At 53.2% G+C, this 27,665-nt stretch overlaps 9 protein-coding genes across 9 annotated transcripts in view; all 9 read left to right on the forward strand.

The window, feature by feature from the left end:
• The window catches only part of LOC134839943 (involucrin-like), a 995-nt gene extending 507 nt beyond the window's left edge, over positions 1–488 (forward strand). Inside the window, exon 2 of the mRNA XM_063855571.1 lies at positions 27–488. Coding sequence (XP_063711641.1) covers positions 27–488 — 462 coding nt within the window. The remainder of the gene's footprint in view (positions 1–26) is intronic.
• Positions 489–518: 30 nt separating this feature from the next.
• Positions 519–1,943, forward strand: LOC134839944 (involucrin-like). Its single transcript, XM_063855572.1, has 3 exons — positions 519–881; positions 1,047–1,361; positions 1,707–1,943. Exons 1-3 carry the CDS (start codon positions 519–521, stop codon positions 1,941–1,943), a joined length of 915 nt encoding a protein of 304 aa, XP_063711642.1.
• A 15-nt stretch (positions 1,944–1,958) lies between these two features.
• Positions 1,959–2,843, forward strand: LOC134839945 (involucrin-like). Its single transcript, XM_063855574.1, has 2 exons — positions 1,959–2,381; positions 2,487–2,843. Exons 1-2 carry the CDS (start codon positions 1,959–1,961, stop codon positions 2,841–2,843), a joined length of 780 nt encoding a protein of 259 aa, XP_063711644.1.
• A 3,015-nt stretch (positions 2,844–5,858) lies between these two features.
• Positions 5,859–6,452, forward strand: LOC134839946 (involucrin-like). The gene has a single exon (XM_063855575.1). The coding sequence runs from the start codon at positions 5,859–5,861 to the stop codon at positions 6,450–6,452; it is 594 nt and encodes a 197-aa protein (XP_063711645.1).
• A 975-nt stretch (positions 6,453–7,427) lies between these two features.
• On the forward strand, positions 7,428–7,901 carry LOC134839947 (involucrin-like). The gene has a single exon (XM_063855576.1). The coding sequence runs from the start codon at positions 7,428–7,430 to the stop codon at positions 7,899–7,901; it is 474 nt and encodes a 157-aa protein (XP_063711646.1).
• Positions 7,902–8,216: 315 nt separating this feature from the next.
• On the forward strand, positions 8,217–8,690 carry LOC134839948 (involucrin-like). The gene has a single exon (XM_063855577.1). It carries the CDS (start codon positions 8,217–8,219, stop codon positions 8,688–8,690), a length of 474 nt encoding a protein of 157 aa, XP_063711647.1.
• A 6,093-nt stretch (positions 8,691–14,783) lies between these two features.
• LOC134839949 (involucrin-like) lies at positions 14,784–15,533 on the forward strand. The gene has a single exon (XM_063855578.1). It carries the CDS (start codon positions 14,784–14,786, stop codon positions 15,531–15,533), a length of 750 nt encoding a protein of 249 aa, XP_063711648.1.
• A 1,650-nt stretch (positions 15,534–17,183) lies between these two features.
• On the forward strand, positions 17,184–18,068 carry LOC134839950 (involucrin-like). The gene is made up of 3 exons (XM_063855579.1): positions 17,184–17,366; positions 17,412–17,606; positions 17,772–18,068. The coding sequence occupies exons 1-3, from the start codon at positions 17,184–17,186 to the stop codon at positions 18,066–18,068; spliced, it is 675 nt and encodes a 224-aa protein (XP_063711649.1).
• A 6-nt stretch (positions 18,069–18,074) lies between these two features.
• On the forward strand, positions 18,075–19,208 carry LOC134839951 (involucrin-like). Its single transcript, XM_063855580.1, has 2 exons — positions 18,075–18,746; positions 18,912–19,208. The coding sequence occupies exons 1-2, from the start codon at positions 18,075–18,077 to the stop codon at positions 19,206–19,208; spliced, it is 969 nt and encodes a 322-aa protein (XP_063711650.1).
• The last annotated feature ends 8,457 nt before the right edge of the window (positions 19,209–27,665 follow it).

Raw genomic sequence — 27,665 nt, forward strand, 5'->3', positions numbered from 1 at the left:
AGCATTAACTGGCTCTGCCATACCAGCTACGGGATCTAATGGCCCATCTCGAGGACCTGGAGCAACAACCGGCTCTGCCGTACCAGCTACCGGATCTAATGGCCCATCTGGAGGACCTGGAACATCATCTGGCTCTGCCGTACCAGCTACCTGGTCTAATGGCCCAACTGGAGGACCTGGAGCATCATCTGGCTCTAACGTACCAGCTACTGGATCTAATGGCCCAACTGGAGCACCTGGAGCAACAACTGGCTCTGCCGTACCAGCTACTGGATCTAATGGTCCATCTGGAGGACCTGGAGCTTCAGCTGGCTCTGCCGTACCAGCTACCGGCTCTAATGGCCCATCTGGAGCACCTGGAGCAACAACTGGCTCTGCCGTACCAGCTACTGGATCTAATGGCCCATCTGGAGCGCCTGGAGCAACAACTGGCACTTCCGTACCAGCTACTGGATCTAATGGCGCATCTGGAGGACCTGGAGCATTAACTGGCTCTGCCATACCAGCTACGGGATCTAATGGCCCATCTGGAGGACCTGGAGCAACAACCGGCTCTGCCGTACCAGCTACCGGATCTAATGGCCCATCTGGAGGACCTGGAACATCATCTGGCTCTGCCGTACCAGCTACCTGGTCTAATGGCCCAACTGGAGGACCTGGAGCATCATCTGGCTCTAACGTACCAGCTACTGGATCTAATGGCCCAACTGGAGCACCTGGAGCAACAACTGGCTCTGCCGTACCAGCTACTGGATCAAATGGCCCATCTGGAGGACCTGGAGCTTCATCTGGCTCTGCCGTACCATCTACCGGCTCTTATGGCCCATCTGGAGCACCTGGAGCAACAACTGGCTCTGCTGTACCAGCTACTGGATCTAATGGCCCATCTGGAGCGCCTGGAGCAACAACTGGCTCTGCCGTACCAGCTACTGGATCTAATGGCGCATCTGGAGGACCTGGAGCAACCGCAGGCTCTGCCGTACCAGCTACCGGATCTAATGGCCCATCTGGAGGACCTGGAGCATCATCTGGCTCTGCCGTACCAGCTACCGGGTCTAATGGCCCATCTGGAAGACCTGGAGCATCATCTGGCTCTGCCGTACTTGCTACTGGATCAAATGGCCCATCTGGAGGACCTGGAGCTTCATCTGGCTCTGCCGTACCATCTACCGGCTCTTATGGCCCATCTGGAGCACCTGGAGCAACAACTGGCTCTGCTGTACCAGCTACTGGATCTAATGGCCCATCTGGAGCACCTGGAGCAACAACTGGCTCTGACATACCAGCTACGGGATCTAATGGCCCATCTGGAGGACCTGGAGCAACAACAAGCTCTGCCGTACCAGCTACCGGATCTAATGGCCCATCTGGAGGACCTGGAGCATCCTCTGGCTCTGCCGTACCAGCTACCGGGTCTAATGGCCCATCTGGAAGACCTGGAGCATCATCTGGCTCTGCCGTACTTGCTACTGGATCTAATGGCCCATCTGGAGCACCTGGAGCAACAACTGGCTCTGCCGTAACAGCTACTGGATCTAATGGCCCATATGGAGGACCTGGAGCATCATCTAGCTCTGCCGTACCAGCTACTGGATCTAATGGCCCATCTGGAGCACCTGGAGCAACAAATGGCTCTGCCGTACCAGCTACTGGATCTAATGGCCCGTCTGGAGGACCTGGAGCAACAACTGGCTCTGCCGTATCAGCTACTGGATCTAATGGCCCAACTGGAGGACCTGGAGCATCAACTGGCTCTGCCTTACCAGCTACCGGATCTAATGGCCCATCTGGAGGACCTGCAGCAACAACTGGCTCTGCCGTACCAGCTACCGGATCTAATGGCCCATCTGGAGGACCTGGGGCATCAACTGGCTCTGCCGTACCAGTTACCGGGTCTAATGGCCCAACTTTACCACCTGGAGCAACAACTGGCTCAGCCGTAACAGCTACTGGATCTAATGGCCCATCTGCAGCACCTGGAGCATCATCTGGTTCTGCCGCACCAGCTACTGGATCTAGTGGCCCATCTGGAGCACCTGGAGCAACAACTGGCTCTGCCGTACCAGCTACTGGATCTAATGGCCCATCTGGAGGACCTGGAGCATCAACTGGCTCTGCAGTACCAGCTACTGGATCTAAAGGCCCATCTGGGGCACCTGGAGCAACAACTGGCTCTGCTGTACCAGCTACTGGATCTAATGGCCCATCTGGAGCACCTGGAGCATCAACTGGCTCTGCCGTACCAGCTACTGGACCTTATGGCCCATCTGGAGGACCTGGAGCAACAACCGGATCTGCCCTACCAGCTACCGGATCTAATGGCCCATCTGGAGGACCTGGAGCATCATCTGGCTCTGCCGTACCAGCTATTGGATCTAATGGCCCATCTGGAGGACCTGGAGCATCATCTGGCTCTGCCGTACCAGCTACTGGATCTAATGGCCCATCTGGAGCACCTGGAGCAACATCTGGCTCTGCCGTACCAGCTACTGGATCTAATGGCCCATCTGGAGGACCTGGAGCATCAACTGGCTTTGCCGTACCAGCTACCGGATCTAATGGCCCATCTGCAGGACCTGGCGCAACAACTGGCTCAACAGTACCAGCTACTGGATCTAATGGCCAATCTGGGGCACCTGGAGCAACAAATGGCTCTGCCGTACCAGCTACTGGTTTTAATGGCCCATCTGGAGCACCTGGAGCAACAACTGGCTCTGCTTTACCAGCTACCGGATCTAATGGCCCATCTGGAGCACCTGGAGCAACAACTGGCTCTTCTATACCAGCTAGTGGAGCTAATGGCCCATCTGGAGCACCTGGAGCAACAACTGGCTCTGCCGTAACAGCTACTGGATCTAATGGCCCATCTGGAGGAGCTGGAACATCAACTGGCTCTGCCGTACCAGCTACTGGATCTAATGGCCCATCTAGAGCACCTGGAGCAACAACTGGCTCTGCCGTACCAGCTACCGGATCTAATGGCCCATCTGGAGGACCTGGAGCATCATCTGGTTCTGCCGTACTAGCTACTGGATCTAATGGCCCATCTGGAGCATCTGGAGCAACAAATGGCTCTGCCGTAACAGCTAATGGATCTAATGGCCCATCTGGAGGACCTGGACCATCATCTGGCTCTGCCGTACCAGCTACTGGATCTAATCGCCCATCTGGAGCACCTGGAGCAACAACTGGCCCTGCCGTAACAACTACTGGATCTAATGGCCCATCTGGAGCACCTGGAGCAACAACTGGCTCTGCCGTACCAGCGACTGGATCTAATGGCCCATATGGAGCACCTGGAGCAACAACTGTCTCTGCCGTACCAGCTACTGGATCTAATGGCCCATCTGGAGCACCTGGAACAACAACTGGCTCTGCAGTACCAGCTACTGGATCTAATGGCCCATCTGGAGGACCTGGAGCAACAACTGGCTCTGCCGTACCAGCTACTGGATCTAATCGCCCATCTGGAGCACCTGGAGCAACAACTGGCCCTGCCGTAACAACTACGGGATCTAATGGCCCATCTGGAGGACCTGGACCATCATCTGGCTCTGCCGTACCAGCTACCGGATCTAATGGCCCATCTGGAGCACCTGGAGCACCAACTGGCTCTGCCGTACCAGCTACTGGATCTAATGGCCCATCTGGAGCACCTGGAACAACAACTGGCTCTGCAGTACCAGCTACTGGATCTAATGGCCCATCTGGAGGACCTGGAGCAACAACTGGCTCTGCCGTACCAGCTACTGGATCTAATGGTCCATCTGGAGGACCTGGAGCATCATCTGGCTCTGCCGTACCAGCTACTGGATCTAATGGCCCATCTGGAGCACCTCGAGCATCAACTGGCTCTGCCGTAACAGCTACTGGATCTTATGGCCCAACTGGAGGACCTGGAGCATCATCTGGCTCTGCCGTACCAGCTACTGGATCTAATGGCCCATCTGGAGCACCTGGAGCAACAACTGGCTCTGTCGTAACAGCTACTGGATCTAATGGCCCAACTGGAGGACCTGGAGCATCATCTAGCTCTGCAGTACTAGCTACTGGATCTAATGGCCCATCTGGAGCACCTGGAGCGACAACTGGCTCTGCCGTACCAGCTACTGGATCTAATGGCCCATCTGGAGCACCTGGCGCAACAACTGGCTCTGCCGTACCAGCTACTGGATCTAATGGCCCATCTGGAGCGCCTGGAGCAACAACTGGCTCTGCCGTACCAGCTACTGGATCTAATGGCCCATCTGGAGGACCTGGAGCATCATCTGGCTATGCCGTACCAGCTACGGGATCTAATGGCCCATCTGGAAGACCTGGAGCATCATCTGGCTCTGCCATACCTGCTACTGGATCTAATGGCCCATCTGGAGCACCTGGAGCAACAACTGGCTCTGCCGTACCAGCTACCGGATCTAATGTCCCATCTGGAGGACCTGGAGCAACAACTGGCTCTGTCGTAAGATCTACTGGATCTAATGGCCCAACTGGAGGACCTGGAGCATCATCTGGCTCTACCATACTAGCTACTGGATCTAATGGTTCAACTGGAGCACCTGGAGCAACAACTGGCTCTGCCGTACCAGCTACTGGATCTAATGGCCCATCTGGAGGACCTGGAGCTTCAACTGGCTCTGCCGTACCAGCTACCGGCTCTAATGGCCCAACTGGAGCACCTGGAGCATCAACTGGCTCTGCCGTACCAGCTACTGGATCTAATGGCCCATCTGGAGCGCCTGGAGCAACAACTGGCTCTGCCATACCAGCTACGGGATCTAATGGCCCATCTGGAGGACCTGGAGCAACAACCGGCTCTGCCGTACCAGCTACCGGATCTAATGGCCCATCTGGAGGACCTGGAGCATCATCTGGCTCTGCCGTACCAGCTACTGTGTCTAATGGCCCATCTGGAAGACCTGGCGCATCATCTGGCTCTGCCGTACCTGCTACTGGATCTAATCGCCCATCTGGAGCACCTGGAGCAACAACTGGCTCTGCCGTAACAGGTATTGGATCTAATGGCCCATCTGGAGGACCTGGAGCATCATCTAGCTCAGCCTTACCAGCTACTGGATCTAATGGCCCATCTGGAGCAACTGGAGCAACAACTGGCTCTGCCGTACCAGCTACTGGATCTAATGGCCCGTCTGGAGGACCTGCAGCAACAGCTGGCTCTGCCGTACCAGCTACTGGATCTAATGGCCCAACTGGAGTACCTGGATCATCAACAGGCTCTGCCTTACCAGCTACCGGATCTAATGGCCCATCTGGAGGACCTGCAGCAACACCCGGCTCTGCCGTACCAACTACCGGATCTAATGGGCCATCTGGAGGACCTGGAGCATCATCTGGCTCTACCGTACTAGCTACTGGATCTAATGGTTCAACTGGAGCACCTGGAGCAACAACTGGCTCTGCCGTACCAGCTACTGGATCTAATGGCCCATCTGGAGGACCTGGAGCTTCAACTGGCTCTGCCGTACCAGCTACCGGCTCTAATGGCCCATCTGGAGCACCTGGAGCATCAACTGGCTCTGCCGTACCAGCTACTGGATCTAATGGCCCATCTGGAGCGCCTGGAGCAACAACTGGCTCTGCCATACCAGCTACGGGATCTAATGGCCCATCTGGAGGACCTGGAGCAACAACCGGCTCTGCCGTACCAGCTACCGGATCTAATGGCCCATCTGGAGGACCTGGAGCATCATCTGGCTCTGCCGTACCAGCTACTGTGTCTAATGGCCCATCTGGAAGACCTGGCGCATCATCTGGCTCTGCCGTACCTGCTACTGGATCTAATCGCCCATCTGGAGCACCTGGAGCAACAACTGGCTCTGCCGTAACAGGTATTGGATCTAATGGCCCATCTGGAGGACCTGGAGCATCATCTAGCTCAGCCTTACCAGCTACTGGATCTAATGGCCCATCTGGAGCAACTGGAGCAACAACTGGCTCTGCCGTACCAGCTACTGGATCTAATGGCCCGTCTGGAGGACCTGCAGCAACAGCTGGCTCTGCCGTACCAGCTACTGGATCTAATGGCCCAACTGGAGTACCTGGAGCATCAACAGGCTCTGCCTTACCAGCTACCGGATCTAATGGCCCATCTGGAGGACCTGCAGCAACACCCGGCTCTGCCGTACCAACTACCGGATCTAATGGGCCATCTGGAGGACCTGGAGCATCATCTGGCTCTGCCGTACCAGCTACCGGATCTAATGGCCCAACTGGAGGACCTGGAGCATCAACTGGCTCTGCCTTACCAGCTACCGGATCTAATGGCCCATCTGGAGGACCTGCAGCAACAACCGGCTCTGCCGTACCAGCTACCGGATCTAATGGCCCATCTGGAGCACCTGGAGCACCTGGAGCAACAACTGGCTCTGCCGTACCTGCTACTGGATCGAATGGCCCATCTGGAGCACCTGGAGCAACAACTGGCTCTGCCGTAACAGGTAGCGGATCTAATGGCCCATCCGGAGGACCTGGAGCATCATCTAGCTCTGCCGTACCAGCTACTGGATCTAATGGCCCATCTGGAGCAACTGGATCAACAATTGGCTCTGCCGTACCATCTACTAGATCTAATGGCCCGTCTAGAGGACCTGGAGCAACAACTGGCTCTGCCGTACCAGCAAATGGATCTAATGGCCCATCTGGAGCACCTGGAGCAACAACTGGCTCTGCCGTACCAGCTACCGGATCTAATGTCCCATCTGGAGGACCTGGAGCAACAACTGGCTCTGTCGTAACAGCTAATGGATCTAATGGCCCAATTGGAGGACCTGGAGCATCATCTGGCTCTACCGTACTAGCTACTGGATCTAATGGCCCAACTGGAGCACCTGGAGCAACAACCGGCTCTGCCGTACCAGCTACTGGATCTAATGGCCCATCTGGAGTACCTGGAGCTTCAACTGGCTCTGCCGTACCAGCTACCGGCTCTAATGGCCCATCTGGAGCACCTGGAGCAACAACTGGCTCTGCCGTACCAGCTACTGGATCTAATGGCCCATCTGGAGCGCCTGGAGCAACAGCTGGCTCTGTCATACCAGCTACGGGATCTAATGGCCCATCTGGAGGACCTGGAGCAACAACCGGCTCTGCCTTACCAGCTACGGGATCTAATGGCCCATCTGGAGGATCTGGAGCATCATCAGGCTCTGCCGTACCTGCTACTGGATCTAATGGCCCATCTGGAGCACCTGGAGCAACAACTGGCTCTGCCGTAACAGGTATTGGATCTAATAGCCCATCTGGAGGACCTGGAGCATCATCTAGCTCTGCCGTACCAGCTACTGGATCTAATGGCCCATCTGGAGCAACTGGAGCAACAACTGGCTCTGCCGTACCAGCTATTGGATCTAATGGCCCGTCTGGAGGACCTGGAGCAACAACTGGCTCTGCCGTACCAGCTACTGGATCTAATGGTCCAACTGGAGGACCTGGAGCATCAACTGGCTCTGCCTTACCAGCTACCGGATCTAATGGCCCATCTGGAGGACCTGCAGCAACAACTGGCTCTGCAGTTCCAGCCACTGGATCTAATAGCCCATCTGGAGGACCTGGAGCAACAACTGGCTCTGCAGTACCAGCCACTGGATCTAATGGCCCATCTGGAGCACCTGGAGCATCACCTGGCTCTGCCTTACCAGCTACCGGATCTAATGGCCCAACTGGAGGACCTGGATCATCAACTGGCTCTGCCTTACCAGCTACCGGATCTAATGGCCCATCTGGAGGACCTGCAGCAACAACCGGCTCTGCCGTACCAGCTACCGGATCAAATGGCCCATCTGGAGCACCTGGAGCACCTGGAGCAACAAATGGCTCTGCCGTACCTGCTACTGGATCTAATGGCCCATCTGGAGCACCTGGAGCAACAACTGGCTCTGCCGTAACAGGTATTGGATCTAATGGCCCATCTGGAGGACCTGGAGCATCATCTAGCTCTGCCGTACCAGCTACTGGATCTAATGGCCCATCTGGAGGACCTGGAGGATCAACTGGCTCTGCCTTACCAGCTACCGGTTCTAATGGCCCATCTGGAGGACCTGCAGCAACAACCGGCTCTGCCGTACCAGCTACCGGATCTAATGGCCCATCTGGAGGACCTGGAGCATCAACTGGCTCTGCCTTACCAGCTACCGGATCTAATGGCCCAACTGGAGCACCTGGAGCAACAACCGGCTCTGCCGTAACAGCTACTGGATCTAATGGCCCATCTGCAGGACCTGGAGCATCATCTGGCTCTGGCGCACCAGCTACTGGATCTAGTGGCCCATCTGGAGCACCTGGAGCACCTGGAGCAACAACTGGCTCTGCCGTACCAGCTACTGGATCTAATGGCCCATCTGGAGGACCTGGAGCATCAACTGGCTCTGCAGTACCAGCTACTGGATCTAATGGCCCATCTGGAGCACCTGGAGCAACAACTGGCTCTGCTGTACCAGCTACTGGGTCTAATGGCCCATCTGGAGCACCTGGAGCAACAACTGGCTCTGCTGTACCAGCTACTGGATCTAATGGCCCATCTGGAGGACCTGGAGCATCAACTGGCTCTGCAGTACCAGCTACTGGATCTAATGGCCCATCTGGAGCACCTGGAGCATCAACCGGCTCTGTCGTACCAGCTACCGGATCTAATGGCCCATCTGGAGGAGCTGGAGCAACAACTGGTTCTGCCGTAACAGCTACCGGATCTAATAGCCCATCGGGAGGACCTGGAGCATCATCTGGCTCTGCCGTACCTGCTACTGGATCTAATGGCCCATCTGGAGGACCTGGAGCATCATTTGGCTCTGCCGTACCAGCCACTGGATCAAATGGCCCATCTGGAGCACCTGGAGCAACAACTGGCTCTGCTGTACCAGCTACTGGATCTAATGGCCCATCTGGAGGACCTGGAGCATCAACTGGTTCTGTCTTACCAGCTACCGGATCTAATGGCCCATCTGGAAGACCTGGAGCAATAACTGGCTCTGCCGTATCAGCTACCGGATCTAATGGCCCATCTGGAGGACCTGGAGCATCATCAGGCTCTGCCGTACCAGCAACCGGATCTAATGGCCCATCTGGACGACCTGGAGCATCATCTGGCTCTGTCGTACCAGCTACTGGATCTAATGGCCCAACTAGAGCACCTGGAGCAACAACTGGCTCTGCCGTAACAGCTACTGGATCTAATGGCCCATCTGGAGGACCTGGAGGATCAACTGGCTCTGCCTTACCAGCTACCGGTTCTAATGGCCCATCTGGAGGACCTGCAGCAACAACCGGCTCTGCCGTACCAGCTACCGGATCTAATGGCCCATCTGGAGGACCTGGAGCATCAACTGGCTCTGCCTTACCAGCTACCGGATCTAATGGCCCAACTGGAGCACCTGGAGCAACAACCGGCTCTGCCGTTACAGCTACTGGATCTAATGGCCCATCTGCAGGACCTGGAGCATCATCTGGCTCTGCCGCACCAGCTACTGGATCTAGTGGCCCATCTGGAGCACCTGGAGCACCTGGAGCAACAACTGGCTCTGCCGTACCAGCTACTGGATCTAATGGCCCATCTGGAGGACCTGGAGCATCAACTGGCTCTGCAGTACCAGCTACTGGATCTAATGGCCCATCTGGAGCACCTGGAGCAACAACTGGCTCTGCTGTACCAGCTACTGGGTCTAATGGCCCATCTGGAGCACCTGGAGCAACAACTGGCTCTGCCGTAACAGCTACTGGATCTAATGGCCCATCTGGAGGACCTGGAGCATCAACCGGCTCTGTCGTACCAGCTACCGGATCTAATGGCCCATCTGGAGGAGCTGGAGCAACAACTGGGTCTGCCGTAACAGCTACCGGATCTAATAGCCCATCGGGAGGACCTGGAGCATCATCTGGCTCTGCCGTACCTGCTACTGGATCTAGTGGCCCATCTGGAGCACCTGGAGCACCTGGAGCAACAACTGGCTCTGCCGTACCAGCTACTGGATCTAATGGCCCATCTGGAGGACCTGGAGCATCAACTGGCTCTGCAGTACCAGCTACTGGATCTAATGGCCCATCTGGAGCACCTGGAGCAACAACTGGCTCTGCTGTACCAGCTACTGGGTCTAATTTCCCATCTGGAGCACCTGGAGCAACAACTGGCTCTGCCGTAACAGCTACTGGATCTAATGGCCCATCTGGAGGACCTGGAGCATCAACCGGCTCTGTCGTACCAGCTACCGGATCTAATGGCCCATCTGGAGGAGCTGGAGCAACAACTGGGTCTGCCGTAACAGCTACCGGATCTAATAGCCCATCGGGAGGACCTGGAGCATCATCTGGCTCTGCCGTACCTGCTACTGGATCTAATGGCCCATCTGGAGGACCTGGAGCATCATTTGGCTCTGCCGTACCAGCCACTGGATCAAATGGCCCATCTGGAGCACCTGGAGCAACAACTGGCTCTGCTGTACCAGCTACTGGATCTAATGGCCCATCTGGAGGACCTGGAGCATCAACTGGTTCTGTCTTACCAGCTACCGGATCTAATGGCCCATCTGGAAGACCTGGAGCAATAACTGGCTCTGCCGTATCAGCTACCGGATCTAATGGCCCATCTGGAGGACCTGGAGCATCATCAGGCTCTGCCGTACCAGCAACCGGATCTAATGGCCCATCTGGACGACCTGGAGCATCATCTGGCTCTGTCGTACCAGCTACTGGATCTAATGGCCCAACTAGAGCACCTGGAGCAACAACTGGCTCTGCCGTAACAGCTACTGGATCTAATGGCCCATCTGCAGGACCTGGAGCATCATCTGGCTCTGCCGCACCAGCTACTGGATCTAATGGCCCATCTGGAGCACCTGGAGCAACAACTGGCTCTGCCGTACCAGCTACTGGATCTAATGGCCCATCTGGAGGACCTGGAGCATCATCTGGCTCTGCCGTACCTGCTACTGGATCTAATGGCCCATCTGGAGGACCTGGAGCATCATTTGGCTCTGCCGTACCAGCCACTGGATCAAATGGCCCATCTGGAGCACCTGGAGCAACAACTGGCTCTGCTGTACCAGCTACTGGATCTAATGGCCCATCTGGAGGACCTGGAGCATCAACTGGTTCTGTCTTACCAGCTACCGGATCTAATGGCCCATCTGGAAGACCTGGAGCAATAACTGGCTCTGCCGTATCAGCTACCGGATCTAATGGCCCATCTGGAGGACCTGGAGCAATAACTGGCTCTGCCGTATCAGCTACCGGATCTAATGGCCCATCTGGAGGACCTGGAGCATCATCAGGCTCTGCCGTACCAGCAACCGGATCTAATGGCCCATCTGGACGACCTGGAGCATCATCTGGCTCTGTCGTACCAGCTACTGGATCTAATGGCCCAACTAGAGCACCTGGAGCAACAACTGGCTCTGCCGTAACAGCTACTGGATCTAATGGCCCATCTGCAGGACCTGGAGCATCATCTGGCTCTGCCGCACCAGCTACTGGATCTAATGGCCCATCTGGAGCACCTGGAGCAACAACTGGCTCTGCCGTACCAGCTACTGGATCTAATGGCCCATCTGGAGGACCTGGAGCATCATCTGGCTCTGCCGTACCTGCTACTGGATCTAATGGCCCATCTGGAGGACCTGGAGCATCATTTGGCTCTGCCGTACCAGCCACTGGATCAAATGGCCCATCTGGAGCACCTGGAGCAACAACTGGCTCTGCTGTACCAGCTACTGGATCTAATGGCCCATCTGGAGGACCTGGAGCATCAACTGGTTCTGTCTTACCAGCTACCGGATCTAATGGCCCATCTGGAAGACCTGGAGCAATAACTGGCTCTGCCGTATCAGCTACCGGATCTAATGGCCCATCTGGAGGACCTGGAGCATCATCAGGCTCTGCCGTACCAGCAACCGGATCTAATGGCCCATCTGGACGACCTGGAGCATCATCTGGCTCTGTCGTACCAGCTACTGGATCTAATGGCCCAACTAGAGCACCTGGAGCAACAACTGGCTCTGCCGTAACAGCTACTGGATCTAATGGCCCATCTGGAGGACCTGGAGCATCAACCGGCTCTGTCGTACCAGCTACCGGATCTAATGGCCCATCTGGAGGAGCTGGAGCAACAACTGGGTCTGCCGTAACAGCTACCGGATCTAATAGCCCATCGGGAGGACCTGGAGCATCATCTGGCTCTGCCGTACCTGCTACTGGATCTAATGGCCCATCTGGAGGACCTGGAGCATCATTTGGCTCTGCCGTACCAGCCACTGGATCAAATGGCCCATCTGGAGCACCTGGAGCAACAACTGGCTCTGCTGTACCAGCTACTGGATCTAATGGCCCATCTGGAGGACCTGGAGCATCAACTGGTTCTGTCTTACCAGCTACCGGATCTAATGGCCCATCTGGAAGACCTGGAGCAATAACTGGCTCTGCCGTATCAGCTACCGGATCTAATGGCCCATCTGGAGGACCTGGAGCATCATCAGGCTCTGCCGTACCAGCAACCGGATCTAATGGCCCATCTGGACGACCTGGAGCATCATCTGGCTCTGTCGTACCAGCTACTGGATCTAATGGCCCAACTAGAGCACCTGGAGCAACAACTGGCTCTGCCGTAACAGCTACTGGATCTAATGGCCCATCTGCAGGACCTGGAGCATCATCTGGCTCTGCCGCACCAGCTACTGGATCTAATGGCCCATCTGGAGCACCTGGAGCAACAACTGGCTCTGCCGTACCAGCTACTGGATCTAATGGCCCATCTGGAGGACCTGGAGCATCAACTGGCTCTGCAGTACCAGCTACTGGATCTAATGGCCCATCTGGAGCACCTGGGCCAAAGACTGGCTCTGCCGTACCAGCTACAGGATCTAATGGTCCATCTGGAGCACCTGGAGCAACAACTGGCTCTGCCGTACCAGTTACTGGATCTAATGGCCCATCTGGAGCACCTGGAGCAATAACTGGCTCTGCCGTACCAGCTACCGGATCTAATGGCCCATCTGGTGGACCTGGAGCAACAACTGGCTCTGCAGTACCAGCTACTGGATCTAATGGCCCATCTAGGGCACCTGGAGCTAAAACTGGCTCTGCCGTACCAGCAACTGGATCTAATGGCCCACCTGGAGCACCTGGAGCATCAACTGGTTCTGTCTTACCAGCTACCGGATCTAATGGCCCATCTGGAAGACCTGGAGCAATAACTGGCTCTGCCGTACCAGCTACCGGATCTAATGGCCCATCTGGAGGACCTGGAGCATCATCAGGCTCTGCCGTACCAGCAACCGGATCTAATGGCCCAACTGGAGCACCTGGAGCAACAACTGGCTCTGCCGTAACAGCTACTGGATCTAATGGCCCATCTGCAGGACCTGGAGCATCATCTGGCTCTGCCGCACCAGCTACTGGATCTAATGGCCCATCTGGAGCACCTGGAGCAACAACTGGCTCTGCCGTACCAGCTACTGGATCTAATGGCCCATCTGGAAGACCTGGAGCATCAACTGGCTCTGCAGTACCAGCTACTGGATCTAATGGCCCATCTGGAGCACCTGGAGCAAAGACTGGCTCTGCCGTACCAGCTACTGGATCTAATGGCCCATCTGGAGCACCTGGAGCAACAACTGGCTCTGCCGTACCAGCTACTGGATCTAATGGCCCATCTGGAGCACCTGGAGCAATAACTGGCTCTGCCGTACCAGCTACCGGATCTAATGGCCCATCTGGTGGACCTGGAGCAACAACTGGCTCTGCAGTACAAGCTACTGGATCTAATGGCCCATCTAGGGCACCTGGAGCTAAAACTGGCTCTGCCGTACCAGCAACTGGATCTAATGGCCCATCTGGAGCACCTGGAGCAACAACTGGCTCTGCCGTACCAGCTACTGGATCTAATGGCCCATCTGGAGGACCTGGAGCATCAACTGGCTCTGTCGTACCAACTATCGGACCTAATGGCCCATCTGGAGGACCTGGAGCAACAACTGGCTCTGCCGTACCAGCTACCGGATCTAATGGCCCATCTGGAGGACCTGGAGCATCAACTGGCTCTGTCGTACTAACTATCGGATCTAATGGCCCATCTGGAGGACCTGGAGCATCAACTGGCTCTGCCGTACCAGCTACCGGATCTAATGGCCTATCTGGAGGACCTGGAGCATCATCTGGCTCTGCCGTACCAGCTACTGGATCTAATGGCCCACCTGGAGCTTCTGGAGCAACAACTGGCTCTGCCGTACCAGCTACTGGATCTAATGGCCCATCTGGAGCACCTGGAGCAAAAACTGGCTCTGTCGTAGCAGCTACTGGATCTAATGGCCCCTCTGGAGCACCTGGAGCAACAACTGGCTCTGCCGTACCAGCTACTGGATCTAATGGCCCATCTGGAGCACCTGGAGCAACAACTGGCTCTGCCGTACCAGCTACCGGATCTAATGGCCCAACTGGGGGACCTGGAGCAACAACTGGCTCTGCAGTACCAGCTACTGGATCTAATGGCCCATCTGGAGCACCTGGAGCAAAAACTGGCTCTGGCGTACTAACTACTGGATCTAATGGCCCATCTGGAGTACCTGGAGCATCAACTGGCTCTGCCGTATTAGCTACAGGATCTAATGGCCCATCTGGAGCACCTGGAGCAACAACTGGCTCTGCCGTACCAGCTACTGGATCTAATGGCCCATCTGGAGCACCTGGAGCAACAACTGGCTCTGTCGTACCAGCTACCGGATCTAATGGCCCAACTGGGGGACTTGGAGCATCAACTGGCTCTGCCGTATTAGCTACAGGATCTAATGGCCCATCTGGAGCACCTGGAGCAACAACTGGCTCTGCCGTACCAGCTACTGGATCTAATGGCCCATCTGGAGCACCTGGAGCAACAACTGGCTCTGTCGTACCAGCTACCGGATCTAATGGCCCAACTGGGGGACTTGGAGCAACAACTGGCTCTGCCGTACCAGCTACCGGATCTAATGGCCCAACTGGGGGACCTGGAGCAACAACTGGCTCTGCAGTACCAGCTACTGGATCTAATGGCCCATCTGGAGGACCTGGAGTATCATCTGGCTCTGCTGTACAAGCTACTGGATCAAATGGCCCATCTGGAACACCTGGAGCAACAACGGGCTCTGCCGTACCAGCTACTGGATCTAATGGCCCATCTGGAAGTCCTGGAGCTTCAACTCGCTCTGCCGTACCAGCTACCGGATCTAATGGCCCATCTCGAGGACCTGCAGCAACAACTGGCTCTCCCGTACCAGCTACTGGATCTAATGGCCCATCAGGAGCTACTGGAGCAACAACTGGTTCTGCCGTACCAGCTACTGGATCTAATGGCCCATCTGGAGGACCTGGAGCAAAAACTGGCTCTGCCGTACCAGCTACCAGATCTAATGGCCCATCTGGAGGACCTGGAGCATCATCAGGCTCTGCCGTACCAATTACCGGATCAAATGGCCCTTCTGGAGGACCTGGAGCATCATCTGGCTCTGCCGTACCAGCTACTGGATCTAATGGTCCATCTGGAGCACCTGGAGCATTAACTGGCTCTGCTGTAACAGCTACTGGATCTAATGGCCCATCTGGAGGACCTGGAGCAACAACTGGCTCTCCCATACCAGCTACTGGATCTAATGGCCCATCTGGAGGACCTGGAGCAACAACTGGCTCTGCCGTACCAGCTACCAGATCTAATGGCCTATCTGGAGGACCTGGAGCATCATCTGGCTCTGCCGTACCAGCTACTGGATCTAATGGCCCACCTGGAGCTTCTGGAGCAACAACTGGCTCTGCCGTACCAGCTACTGGATCTAATGGCCCATCTGGAGCACCTGGAGCAAAAACTGGCTCTGTCGTAGCAGCTACTGGATCTAATGGCCCCTCTGGAGCACCTGGAGCAACAACTGGCTCTGCCGTACCAGCTACTGGATCTAATGGCCCATCTGGAGCACCTGGAGCAACAACTGGCTCTGCCGTACCAGCTACCGGATCTAATGGTCCAACTGGGGGACCTGGAGCAACAACTGGCTCTGCAGTACCAGCTACTGGATCTAATGGCCCATCTGGAGCACCTGGAGCAAAAACTGGCTCTGGCGTACTAACTACTGGATCTAATGGCCCATCTGGAGTACCTGGAGCATCAACTGGCTCTGCCGTATTAGCTACAGGATCTAATGGCCCATCTGGAGCACCTGGAGCAACAACTGGCTCTGCCGTACCAGCTACTGGATCTAATGGCCCATCTGGAGCACCTGGAGCAACAACTGGCTCGGTCGTACCAGCTACCGGATCTAATGGCCCAACTGGGGGACTTGGAGCAACAACTGGCTCTGCCGTACCAGCTACCGGATCTAATGGCCCAACTGGGGGACCTGGAGCAACAACTGGCTCTGCAGTACCAGCTACTGGATCTAATGGCCCATCTGGAGCACCTGGAGCAACAACTGGCTCTGCCGTAACAGCTACTGGATCTAATGGCCCATCTGGAGGACCTGGAGTATCATCTGGCTCTGCTGTACAAGCTACTGGATCAAATGGCCCATCTGGAACACCTGGAGCAACAACTGGCTCTGCCGTACCAGCTACTGGATCTAATGGCCCATCTGGAAGTCCTGGAGCTTCCACTCGCTCTGCCGTACCAGCTACCGGATCTAATGGCCCATCTCGAGGACCTGGAGCAACAACTGGCTCTCCCGTACCAGCTACTGGATCTAATGGCCCATCAGGAGCTACTAGAGCAACAACTGGTTCTGCCTTACCAGCTACTGGATCTAATGGCCCATCTGGAGGACCTGGAGCAACAACTGGCTCTGCCGTACCAGCTACCAGATCTAATGGCCCATCTGGAGGACCTGGAGCATCATCAGGCTCTGCCGTACCAATTACCGGATCAAATGGCCCTTCTGGAGGACCTGGAGCATCATCTGGCTCTGCCGTACCAGCTACTGGATCTAATGGCCCATCTGGAGCACCTGGAGCATTAACTGGCTCTGCTGTAACAGCTACTGGATCTAATGGCCCATCTGGAGGACCTGGAGCATCAACTGGCTCTGCCGTACCAGCTACCGGATCTAATGGCCCATCTGGAGGACCTGGAGCATCATCTGGTTCTGCCGTACCAGCTACTGGATCTAATGGGCCATCTGGAGGACCTGGAGCATCATCTGGCTCTGCCGTACCAGCTACTGGATCTAATGGCCCATCTGGAGCACCTGGAGCAACAACTGGCTCTGCCGTACCAGCTACTGGATCTAATGGCCCATCTGGAGGATCTGGATCATCAACTGGCTCTGCCGTACCAGCTACCGGATCTAATGGGCCATCTGGAGGACCGGGAGGATCATCTGGCTCTGCCGTACCAATTACCGGATCTAATGGCGCATCTGGAGCACCTGGAGCATTAACTGGCTCTGCTGTAACAGCTACTGGATCTAATGGCCCATCTGGAGGACCTGGAGCATCAACTGGCTCTGCCGTACCAGCTACCGGATCTAATGGCCCATCTGGAGGACCTGGAGCAACAACTGGCTCTGCAGTACCAGCCACTGGATCTAATGGCCCATCTGGAGCACCTGGAGCAACAACTGGCTCTCCCATACCAGCTACTGGATCTAATGGCCCATCTGGAGGACCTGGAGCATCATCTGGTTCTGCCGTACCAGCTACTGGATCTAATGGGCCATCTGGAGGACCTGGAGCATCATCTGGCTCTGCCGTACCAGCTACTGGATCTAATGGCCCATCTGGAGCACCTGGAGCAACAACTGGCTCTGCCGTACCAGCTACTGGATCTAATGGCCCATCTGGAGGATCTGGATCATCAACTGGCTCTGCCGTACCAGCTACCGGATCTAATGGGCCATCTGGAGGACCGGGAGGATCATCTGGCTCTGCCGTACCAATTACCGGATCTAATGGCGCATCTGGAGGACCTGGAGCATCATATGGCTCTGCCGTACCAGCTACTGGATCTAATGGCCCATCTGGAGGACCTGGATCATCATCTGGCTCTGCCGTACCAGCTACTGGATCTAATGGCTCATCTGGAGCACCTGGAGCAACAACTGGCTCTGCCGTAACAGCTAATGGGTCTAATGGCCCATCTGGAGGACCTGGAGCATCATCTGGCTCTGCCGTACCAGCTACTGGATCTAATGGGCCATCTGGAGCTCCTGGAGCAACAACTGGCTCGGCCATACAAGCTACTGGATCTAGTGGCCCATCTGGAGGCCCTGGAGCGTCATCTGGCTCTGCCGTACCAGCTACTGGATCTAATGGGCCATCTGGAGCTCCTGGAGCAACAACTGGCTCGGCCATTGCAGCTACTGGATCTAATGGCCCATCTGGAGGACCTGGAGCATCAACTGGCTCTGCAGTACCAGCCACTGGATCTATTGGCCCATCTGGAGGACCTGGAGCAACAACTGGCTCTGCAGTACCAGCCACTGGATCTAATAGCCCATCTGGAGGACCTGGAGCAACAACTGGCTCTGCAGTACCAGCCACTGGATCTAATGGCCCATCTGGAGCACCTGGAGCATCATCTGGCTCTGCTGTACCAGCTACTGGATCTAATGGCCCATCTGGAGCAGCTGGAGCAACAACTGGCTCTGCCGTACCAGCTACCGGTTCTAATGGCCCATCTGGAGGACCTGGAGCAACAACTGGCTCTGCGGTACCAGCCACTGGATCTAATGGCCCATCTGGAGCACCTGGAGCAACAACTGGCTCTCCCATACCAGCTACTGGATCTAATGGCCCATCTGGAGGACCTGGAGCATCAACTGGCTCTGCCGTACCAGCTACTGGATCTAATGGCCCATCTGGAGGACCTGGAGCATCATCTGGCTCTGCCGTACCAGCTACTGGATCTAATGATCCATCTGGAGGACCTGGAGTAACAACTGGCTCTGCCGTACCAGCTACTGGATCTAATGGCCCATCTGGAGGATCTGTATCATCAACTGGCTCTGTCGTACCAGCTACCGGATCTAATGGTCAATCTGGAGGACCTGGAGCATCATCTGGCTCTACCGTACCAATTACCGGATCTAATGGCCCATCTGGAGGACCTGGAGCATCATATGGCTCTGCCGTACCAGCTACTGGATCTATTGGCCCATCTGGAGGACTTGGAGCATCATCTGGTGCTGCCGTACCAGCTACTGGACCTAATGGCACATCTGGAGCACCTGGAGCAACAACTGGCTCTGCCGTAACAGCTACTGGATCTAATGGCCCATCTGGAGGACCTGGAGCATCACCTGGCTCTGCCGTACCAGCTACTGGATCTAATGGACCATCTGGAGCTCCTGGAGCAACAACTGGCTCGGCCATACCAGCTACTGGATCTAGTGGCCCATCTGGAGGACCTGGAGCATCATATGGCTCTGCCGTACCAGCTACTGCATCTAATGGGCCATCTGGAGCTCCTGGAGCAACAACTGGCTCGGCCATACCAGCTACTGGATCTAAAGGCCCATCTGGAGCACCTGGAGCAACAACTGGCTCTGCCGTACCAGCTACTGGATCTAATGGCCCATCTGGAGGATCTGTATCATCAACTGGCTCTGCCGTACCAGCTACCGGATCTAATGGTCCATCTGGAGGACCTGGAGTATCATCTGGATCTGCCGTACCAATTACCGGATCTAATGGCCCATCTGGAGGACCTGGAGCATCATATGGCTCTGCCGTACCAGCTACTGGATCTAATGGCCCATCTGGAGGACCTGGAGCATCATCTGGCTCTGCCGTACCAGCTACTGGACCTAATGGCCCATCTGGAGCACCTGGAGCAACAACTGGCTCTGCCGTAACAGCTACTGGATCTAATGGCCCATCTGGAGGACCTGGAGCATCATCTGGCTCTGCCGTACCAGCTACTGGATCTAATGGGCCGTCTGGAGCTCCTGGAGCAACAACTGGCTCGGCCATACCAGCTACTGGATCTAGTGGCCCATCTGGAGGACCTGGAGCATCATATGGCTCTGCTGTACCAGCTACCGGATCTAATGGCCCATCTAGAAGACCTGGAGCAACAACAGGCTCTGCAGTACCAGCTACTGGAACGATTGGCCCAACTGGAGCACCTGGAGCAACAACTGGCTCTGCCGTATCAGCTACTGGATCTAGTGGCACATCTGCAGGACCTGGAGCAACAACTGGATCCGCAATACCAGCTACTGGATCTAATGGCCCATCTGGAGGGCCTGGAGCAACGACTGGCTCTGCCGTACCAGCTACCGGATCTAATGGCCCATCTGGAGGACCTGGAGCAACAAGTGGCTCTGCCGTACCTGCTACTGGATCTAATGGTCCATCTAGAGCTCCTGGAGTAACAACTGGCTCGGCCATACCAGCTACTGGATCTAATGGCCCATCTGGAGGAACTGGGGCAACAACTGGCTCTGTCGTACCTGCTACCGGATCTAATGGCCCATCTGGAGGGCCTGGAGCAACAACTGGCTCTGCCGTACCGGCTACCGGATCTAATGGCCCATCTAGAGGACCTGGAGCATCAACTGGCTCTGCCGTACCAGCTACTGGATCTAATGGCCCATCTGGAGCATCTGGAGCAACAACTGGCTCTGCCGTAACAGCTACTGGATCTAATGGCCCATCTGGAGGACCTGGACCATCATCTGGCTCTGCCGTACCAGCTACTGGATCTAATGGCCCATCTGGAACTCCTGGAGTAACAACTAGCTCTGCCGTACCAGCTACCGGATCTAATGGCCCATCTGGAGGAACTGGAGCAACAACTGGCTCTGTCGTACCTGCTACCGGATCTAATGGCCCATCTGGAGGACCTGGAGCATCAACTGGCTCTGCCGTACCAGCTACAGGATCTAATGGCCCATCTGGAGCTCCTGGAGTAACAACTAGCTCTGGCGTACCAGCTACCGGATCTAATGGGCCATCTGGAGGAACTGGAGCAACAACTGGCTCTGTCGTACCTGCTACCGGATCTAATGGCCCATCTGGAGGACCTGGAGCATCAACTGGCTCTGCCGTACCAGCTATCGGATCTAATGGCCCATCTGGAGGACCTGGAGCAACAAATGGCTCTGCCGTACCGGCTACCGGATCTAATGGCCCATCTAGAGGACCTGGAGCATCAACTGGCTCTGCCGTACCAGCTACTAGATCTAATGGCCCATCTGGAGGACCTGGAGCAACAAGTGGCTCTGCCGTACCTGCTACTAGATCTAATGGCCCATCTGGAGGACCTGGAGCATCAACTGGCTCTGCCGTACCAGCTACAGGATCTAATGGCCCATCTGGAGCTCCTGGAGTAACAACTAGCTCTGGCGTACCAGCTACCGGATCTAATGGGCCATCTGGAGGAACTGGAGCAACAACTGGCTCTGTCGTACCTGCTACCGGATCTAATGGCCCATCTGGAGGACCTGGAGCATCAACTGGCTCTGCCGTACCAGCTATCGGATCTAATGGCCCATCTGGAGGACCTGGAGCAACAAATGGCTCTGCCGTACCGGCTACCGGATCTAATGGCCCATCTAGAGGACCTGGAGCATCAACTGGCTCTGCCGTACCAGCTACTAGATCTAATGGCCCATCTGGAGGACCTGGAGCAACAAGTGGCTCTGCCGTACCTGCTACTAGATCTAATGGCCCATCTGGAGGACCTGGAGCATCAACTGGCTCTGCCGTACCAGCTACCGGATCTAATGGCCCATCTGGAGGACCTGGAGCAACAAGTGGCTCTGCCGTACCTGCTACCGGATCTAATGGCCCATCTGGAGGACCTGGAGCAACAACTGGCTCTGCCGTACCGGCTACCGGATCTAATGGCCCATCTAGAGGACCTGGAGCATCAACTGGCTCTGCCGTACCAGCTACTGGATCTAATGGCCCATCTGGAGGACCTGGAGCAACAAGTGGCTCTGTCGTACCTGCTACTAGATCTAATGGCCCATCTGGAGGACCTGGAGCATCAACTGGCTCTGCCGTATCAGCTACCGGATCTAATGGCCCATCTGGAGGACATGGAGCAACAAGTGGCTCTGCCGTACCTGCTACCGGATCTAATGGCCCATCTGGAGGACCTGGAGCATCAACTGGCTCTGTCGTACCAGCTACCGGATCTAATGGCCCATCTGGAGGACCTGGAGCATCAACTGGCTCTGCCGTACATGCTACCGGATCTAATGGCCCATCTGGAGCTCCTGGAGTAACAACTAGCTCTGGCGTACCAGCTACCGGATCTAATGGGCCATCTGGAGGAACTGGAGCAACAACTGGCTCTGTCGTACCTGCTACCGGATCTAATGGCCCATCTGGAGGACCTGGAGCATCAACTGGCTCTGCCGTACCAGCTATCGGATCTAATGGCCCATCTGGAGGATCTGGAGCAACAAATGGCTCTGCCGTACCGGCTACCGGATCTAATGGCCCATCTAGAGGACCTGGAGCATCAACTGGCTCTGCCGTACCAGCTACTAGATCTAATGGCCCATCTGGAGGACCTGGAGCAACAAGTGGCTCTGCCGTACCTGCTACTAGATCTAATGGCCCATCTGGAGGACCTGGAGCATCAACTGGCTCTGCCGTACCAGCTACCGGATCTAATGGCCCATCTGGAGGACCTGGAGCAACAAGTGGCTCTGCCGTACCTGCTACCGGATCTAATGGCCCATCTGGAGGACCTGGAGCAACAACTGGCTCTGCCGTACCGGCTACCGGATCTAATGGCCCATCTAGAGGACCTGGAGCATCAACTGGCTCTGCCGTACCAGCTACTGGATCTAATGGCCCATCTGGAGGACCTGGAGCAACAAGTGGCTCTGTCGTACCTGCTACTAGATCTAATGGCCCATCTGGAGGACCTGGAGCATCAACTGGCTCTGCCGTATCAGCTACCGGATCTAATGGCCCATCTGGAGGACATGGAGCAACAAGTGGCTCTGCCGTACCTGCTACCGGATCTAATGGCCCATCTGGAGGACCTGGAGCATCAACTGGCTCTGTCGTACCAGCTACCGGATCTAATGGCCCATCTGGAGGACCTGGAGCATCAACTGGCTCTGTCGTACCAGCTACCGGATCTAATGGCCCATCTGGAGGACCTGGAGCAACAATTGGCTCTGCCGTACCTGCTACTGGATCTAATGGCCCATCTGGAGCTCCTGGAGCAACAACTGGCTCTGCCGTACCAGCTACCGGATCTAATGGCCCATCTAGAGGACCTGGAGCATCAAGTGGCTCTGCCGTACCTGCTACTGGATCTAATGGCCCATCTGGAGGACCTGGAGCATCAACGGGCTCTGCCAAACCAGTTACTGGATCTAATGGACCATCTGGAGCTCCTGGAGCAACAACTGGCTCTGCCGTAGCAGCTACTGGATCTAATGGCCCATCTAGAGGACCTGGAAGCACGGCTGTGCCAGCGGCCCCAATTGCAGGATCAAATGGCAGCTCGACTTCTCTAGGGGGTGGATTTGGTGGATCTCCAACCCCTATGCCTAACAATCCTACCTTCAAACCCAACCCCATTACCCCACCTCCACCCCCTGGCCCGTCGTCTTCTTCAGACTCGGATGACTACGATGACTACATAAACCAGCAATATATCATCCATGTCCAGTTTGCGTCTGCCCCGTCCTTGATCAGTTCGTACCTGTCCCTGTTATCTTCTCTTCTCGTCTGCGTGTTCACATTCTGCTGGCTCACTTACAGATTCGGCAGACAACTTTCATTATGAGTCAGCAGCTTGCTCTATTAGTCCAAATATCAGTCCCGAAAAGCTTGTTTCAATTCTTAAACAAAGGTTCAACTTTTAAACCACATCGCAAATAAAAAGACCTGTAACATAGGTTACCCGCACCGAGCGCCCATGGATTCTAATCGATTAAAATGGATTCTCGAGACAAAAATAATCCATTGCAGATGTACAATTCAGACATCGAAATCGATTATATTGCCATTATAATCGATTACGTTTGAAAAAAGAATCAATTATAATCCATATTAAACCATTATAATTGATTATAATCCATTATTTTTGGCACTGAAATTGCTTATTTTTGCAACATAAAAATCCTTTATAATACATTATATTATTTGAAATAAATTCGAATATTTTATTAGAATTTTAGCAAGTTTTGCAGGAAATTTTCAAAAGGTATGCCATGTATTCTACTAAATCCTCCCCCAAAGTCTACCAATAAATAGGGGGGGGGGGGGGTAGGGGCGAATGGCAGTTGTGCAAAACTGACAGGGAGTGGGGGGGGGGTAAAGTAAACTGAGGGGGGAGTTATAGCAAACTGAGGAGGAAGTTATAGTAAACTGAGGGGGGGTTAAAGCAAACTGAGGGGGAGTTATAGTAAACTTAGGGGGGAGTTAAAGTAAACTGGGGGGAGGGTTAAGTAAACTGTGTTCCGGAGTGGGGGGAGAAAACGAGGAGGAGGGGGGGGGGGTAAAGTAAACGGAGGGGAACACCGTTCAAACCACAATTTATACAAATTATTTTAATTTTAATGTGAAATGTAACAATTTATGAAACGTATTACGTAGCAACTGCACTAAACGAAATGAGACCCGCACCGAGCGCCCATGGATTCTAATCGATAATAATGGATTCCCGAGACAAAAATAATCGATTATAATCCATTACGGATGTAAAATTCAGACCACGAAATCGATCATATAGCCATTATAATCGATTATTTTTGAACAAATATAATCCATTATAATCCATTATAATCGATTCTAATCCATTATTTTTATCACTGAAATCGATTATTTTTGCCAAGATAATCCATTATAATCGATTATTTTGAAATAAAAATTCATTATAATCCATTATAATTGATTATAATCCATTTCATTTTTAGAACTAAATTCGATTGTTTTTGCAAAACTTTGCAAATTTTGCGAGAAGTTTGCAGAATTTATGCCTTGTCTTTTACTAAATGCCATGTCTCAATTTCGTCCCCTCGCCCCCTCAAGCTTTTACCCCCACCCCCACCCCCTACTAAAGGGGCAGGGTAAAATGGGGGGAGGGGTGTAAACTGGGGGTTATAAACTGGGGGGGTGGGGAAGTGGTATAATTGGACAAAGATTATAATCCATTTTGGATGTAAATTTCAGACCACGAAATCGATTATATTGCCATTATAATCGATTATTTTTGAGAAAAAATAATCCATTATAATCTATTATAATTGATTATAAACCATTATTTTTGTCACTGAAATCGATTATTTTGAAATAAAAATTCATTATAATCCATTATAATTGATTATAATCCATTTCATTTTTAGAACTAAATTCGATTAGTTTTGCAAAATTTTGCAAATTTTGCGAAAAGTTTGCAGAATTTATGCCCTGTCTTTTACTAAATGCCATGTCTCAACTTCGTCCCCTCGCCCCCTCAAGCTTTCTTACACCCCCCCCCCCCCCAAACGCTATAGGGGCTGGGTAAACTGGAGGGGGGCGGTAAATGCGGTAAATGGTGGGAGGGGGGGGGGGGTTTGGAGGAAAGAGATCTTTTTTTTGCTGCGAGTAAAGGTAAACATTTGATAAAGACAAACGAACACAAACAAGGCATCTCAACCAAAAAGTCGCCACTCAACCAATGATTATGATTCATGGGCGCTCGGTGCGGGTATTCATATGTTACAGGAAAATTTTTGTTCTAATTGATTTTGTAGTTTAGGAATTAGAAGACTTAGATAGTTTTTTAGAGTGTTTTCAGGTATTCTTAGGTTATTTTACTAAGAAATGTTGGGTATTTTTTCAGCTAGCTCTCATCTGAGCTATTTTTTTCAGCGGTTCACGCTGGCACTCGCCCTATCATCATTTGATTAAAACTTTAGACGAAGTCCAGTTTTCGACCACGCCCCCTTCTCACAGGCCCCTGAAACGTCCGTGTTTACCTCTGTAGTGTATATCTTCTGTTGCGAGACTGACACATTAGAATGAGATAAAAATTAGACTTTGCCTCATTTAATTTTTTTTGTTTTGCAGAATTGGAAAATCAGAAAAATATATTCATGTTTCGTACGTGAAATATTTTTATCAGACAATTCTATTGAATGGAAATCCTTTATCGCTTAGGACTCTTTGAATTGGCTGGGGGTCAAATCCCCAAAGACGGGGCTTCCTCCTCACGCCTAAGTCCGCCCCTGCAGTCTATGGATTTCTCCGATCAAAATTTTCCCATACTGGGGGATTGTATGATGAGCATGCAAGGTTGGCACTTATCTAAATCAGAATGATATTTTTAAAAAAGGTTGCTTACGTCAACCCCAATGTAGAAAAAGAGCCATTTTTTCCAATACTGAGACATTTTCTCCAGATTGTGCTTTCTAGGGTTTTTGAAAACTTCAATTTCGGTTGAAAAATGCTTATTCCAAAAATTTTTATGGAATTGTAGGACAAGTGTTTTTTCCATAGACTATTTGAATCCAATAGTATGATAAGCATTGTTGCTCTATGGAGCTCAACCTGGGCCTTCAAATTGTCCAAAGCCGACTGATTAGATTTGTTTTTTCTTCGGACAAATGAGTTTGCCCGCCTGCGGTCCTTCGCGCATGAAAAGTTCGCTCGATTGCTTGTTTCAGGGACGATTCATATCAAGATTACGCAAGCATTGCATCAATTCGACAAACTCGCTTAGCGCAGATCAATGAGGAACAAATTTTGAGCGGGTTAATCCCTTAATAGGTTACTCTTTAACGAAACAAAATAGTGTGCAATGTAAGATTAATGGCCGCTCTTGTATTTGTCGACAGTAAGGGTAAATTTCTAATATATAATCTCTCTCTTCTCTCTCTCTCTCTCTCTCTCTCTCTCTTCTCTCTCTCTCTCTCTCACTCTCTCTCTCTCTCTTTTTTGCCGATGTGGTGGAATTTGCGGATCATCCAACGTGCGCTGTCTGCCAGTAGATTTAAGGATAGACCAATGTGAAGGCGTCCCCCACCCCCCTAAATCCGCCCTTGGTTGAATCCATAAACATAGCTTCTGTTCTTTTTTGTTCCGACTTTCGATACAAAAGTAACGGAATATTTGTGCTCGGGGTGGTTTTTTTTTCTTCAGACAAATTTCGACTTTTTAACTAGCCATTTCTGACGGAAATTTTTTATATCATTCGAAAGGTATTGTTGTCCTGAGCATTGTTGTAAAATTTGAGACGATATTTCACCTGTGATCTTTTTTAGTAAAATTATTGGGGTTTAAAAATTGCCGTTTTGGCCAATTTGGGACAATTAACGCGCGATATATTTCGCACTATTAACGCGTAAGCGGAGAGTTAATCCGTCTTAGAAATCGTTCCAAATTGGTTGAAAGAAGCTTATTTGCCATAATTGATTTGTTACAAGGAGCAAAATCTATCTTTTTGTACTTAATATGGCGTGTGGGGGATGATTTTCAAAAAAAAAATTCAAAATTTAGAAAAACAATTTTCATTTTGTTTTATTTCGTTTAATTTCCTAAACGTTATTACTGCTCCATAAATATTAAAAGGCGGTCGGAACATTCAGGGCTTCGCCCTGATACGAGCAGTCTTGTTCTGAAATTTGTTATTGAAATTTGTTAGAAAAATGACTTCAATTGTTGCTACTTGCTTGAAAATGTGATTATAACCACCGTCCCCCCTCCGGCACCCAACTGTTGACTGTTGCTTTTCTGCGCAGTTCGGAACAAAA

The sequence above is a fragment of the Symsagittifera roscoffensis genome, chromosome 2 (assembly GCF_963678635.1).
Source record: "Symsagittifera roscoffensis chromosome 2, txSymRosc1.1, whole genome shotgun sequence".
NCBI classification, from domain to species: domain Eukaryota; kingdom Metazoa; phylum Xenacoelomorpha; order Acoela; family Convolutidae; genus Symsagittifera; species Symsagittifera roscoffensis.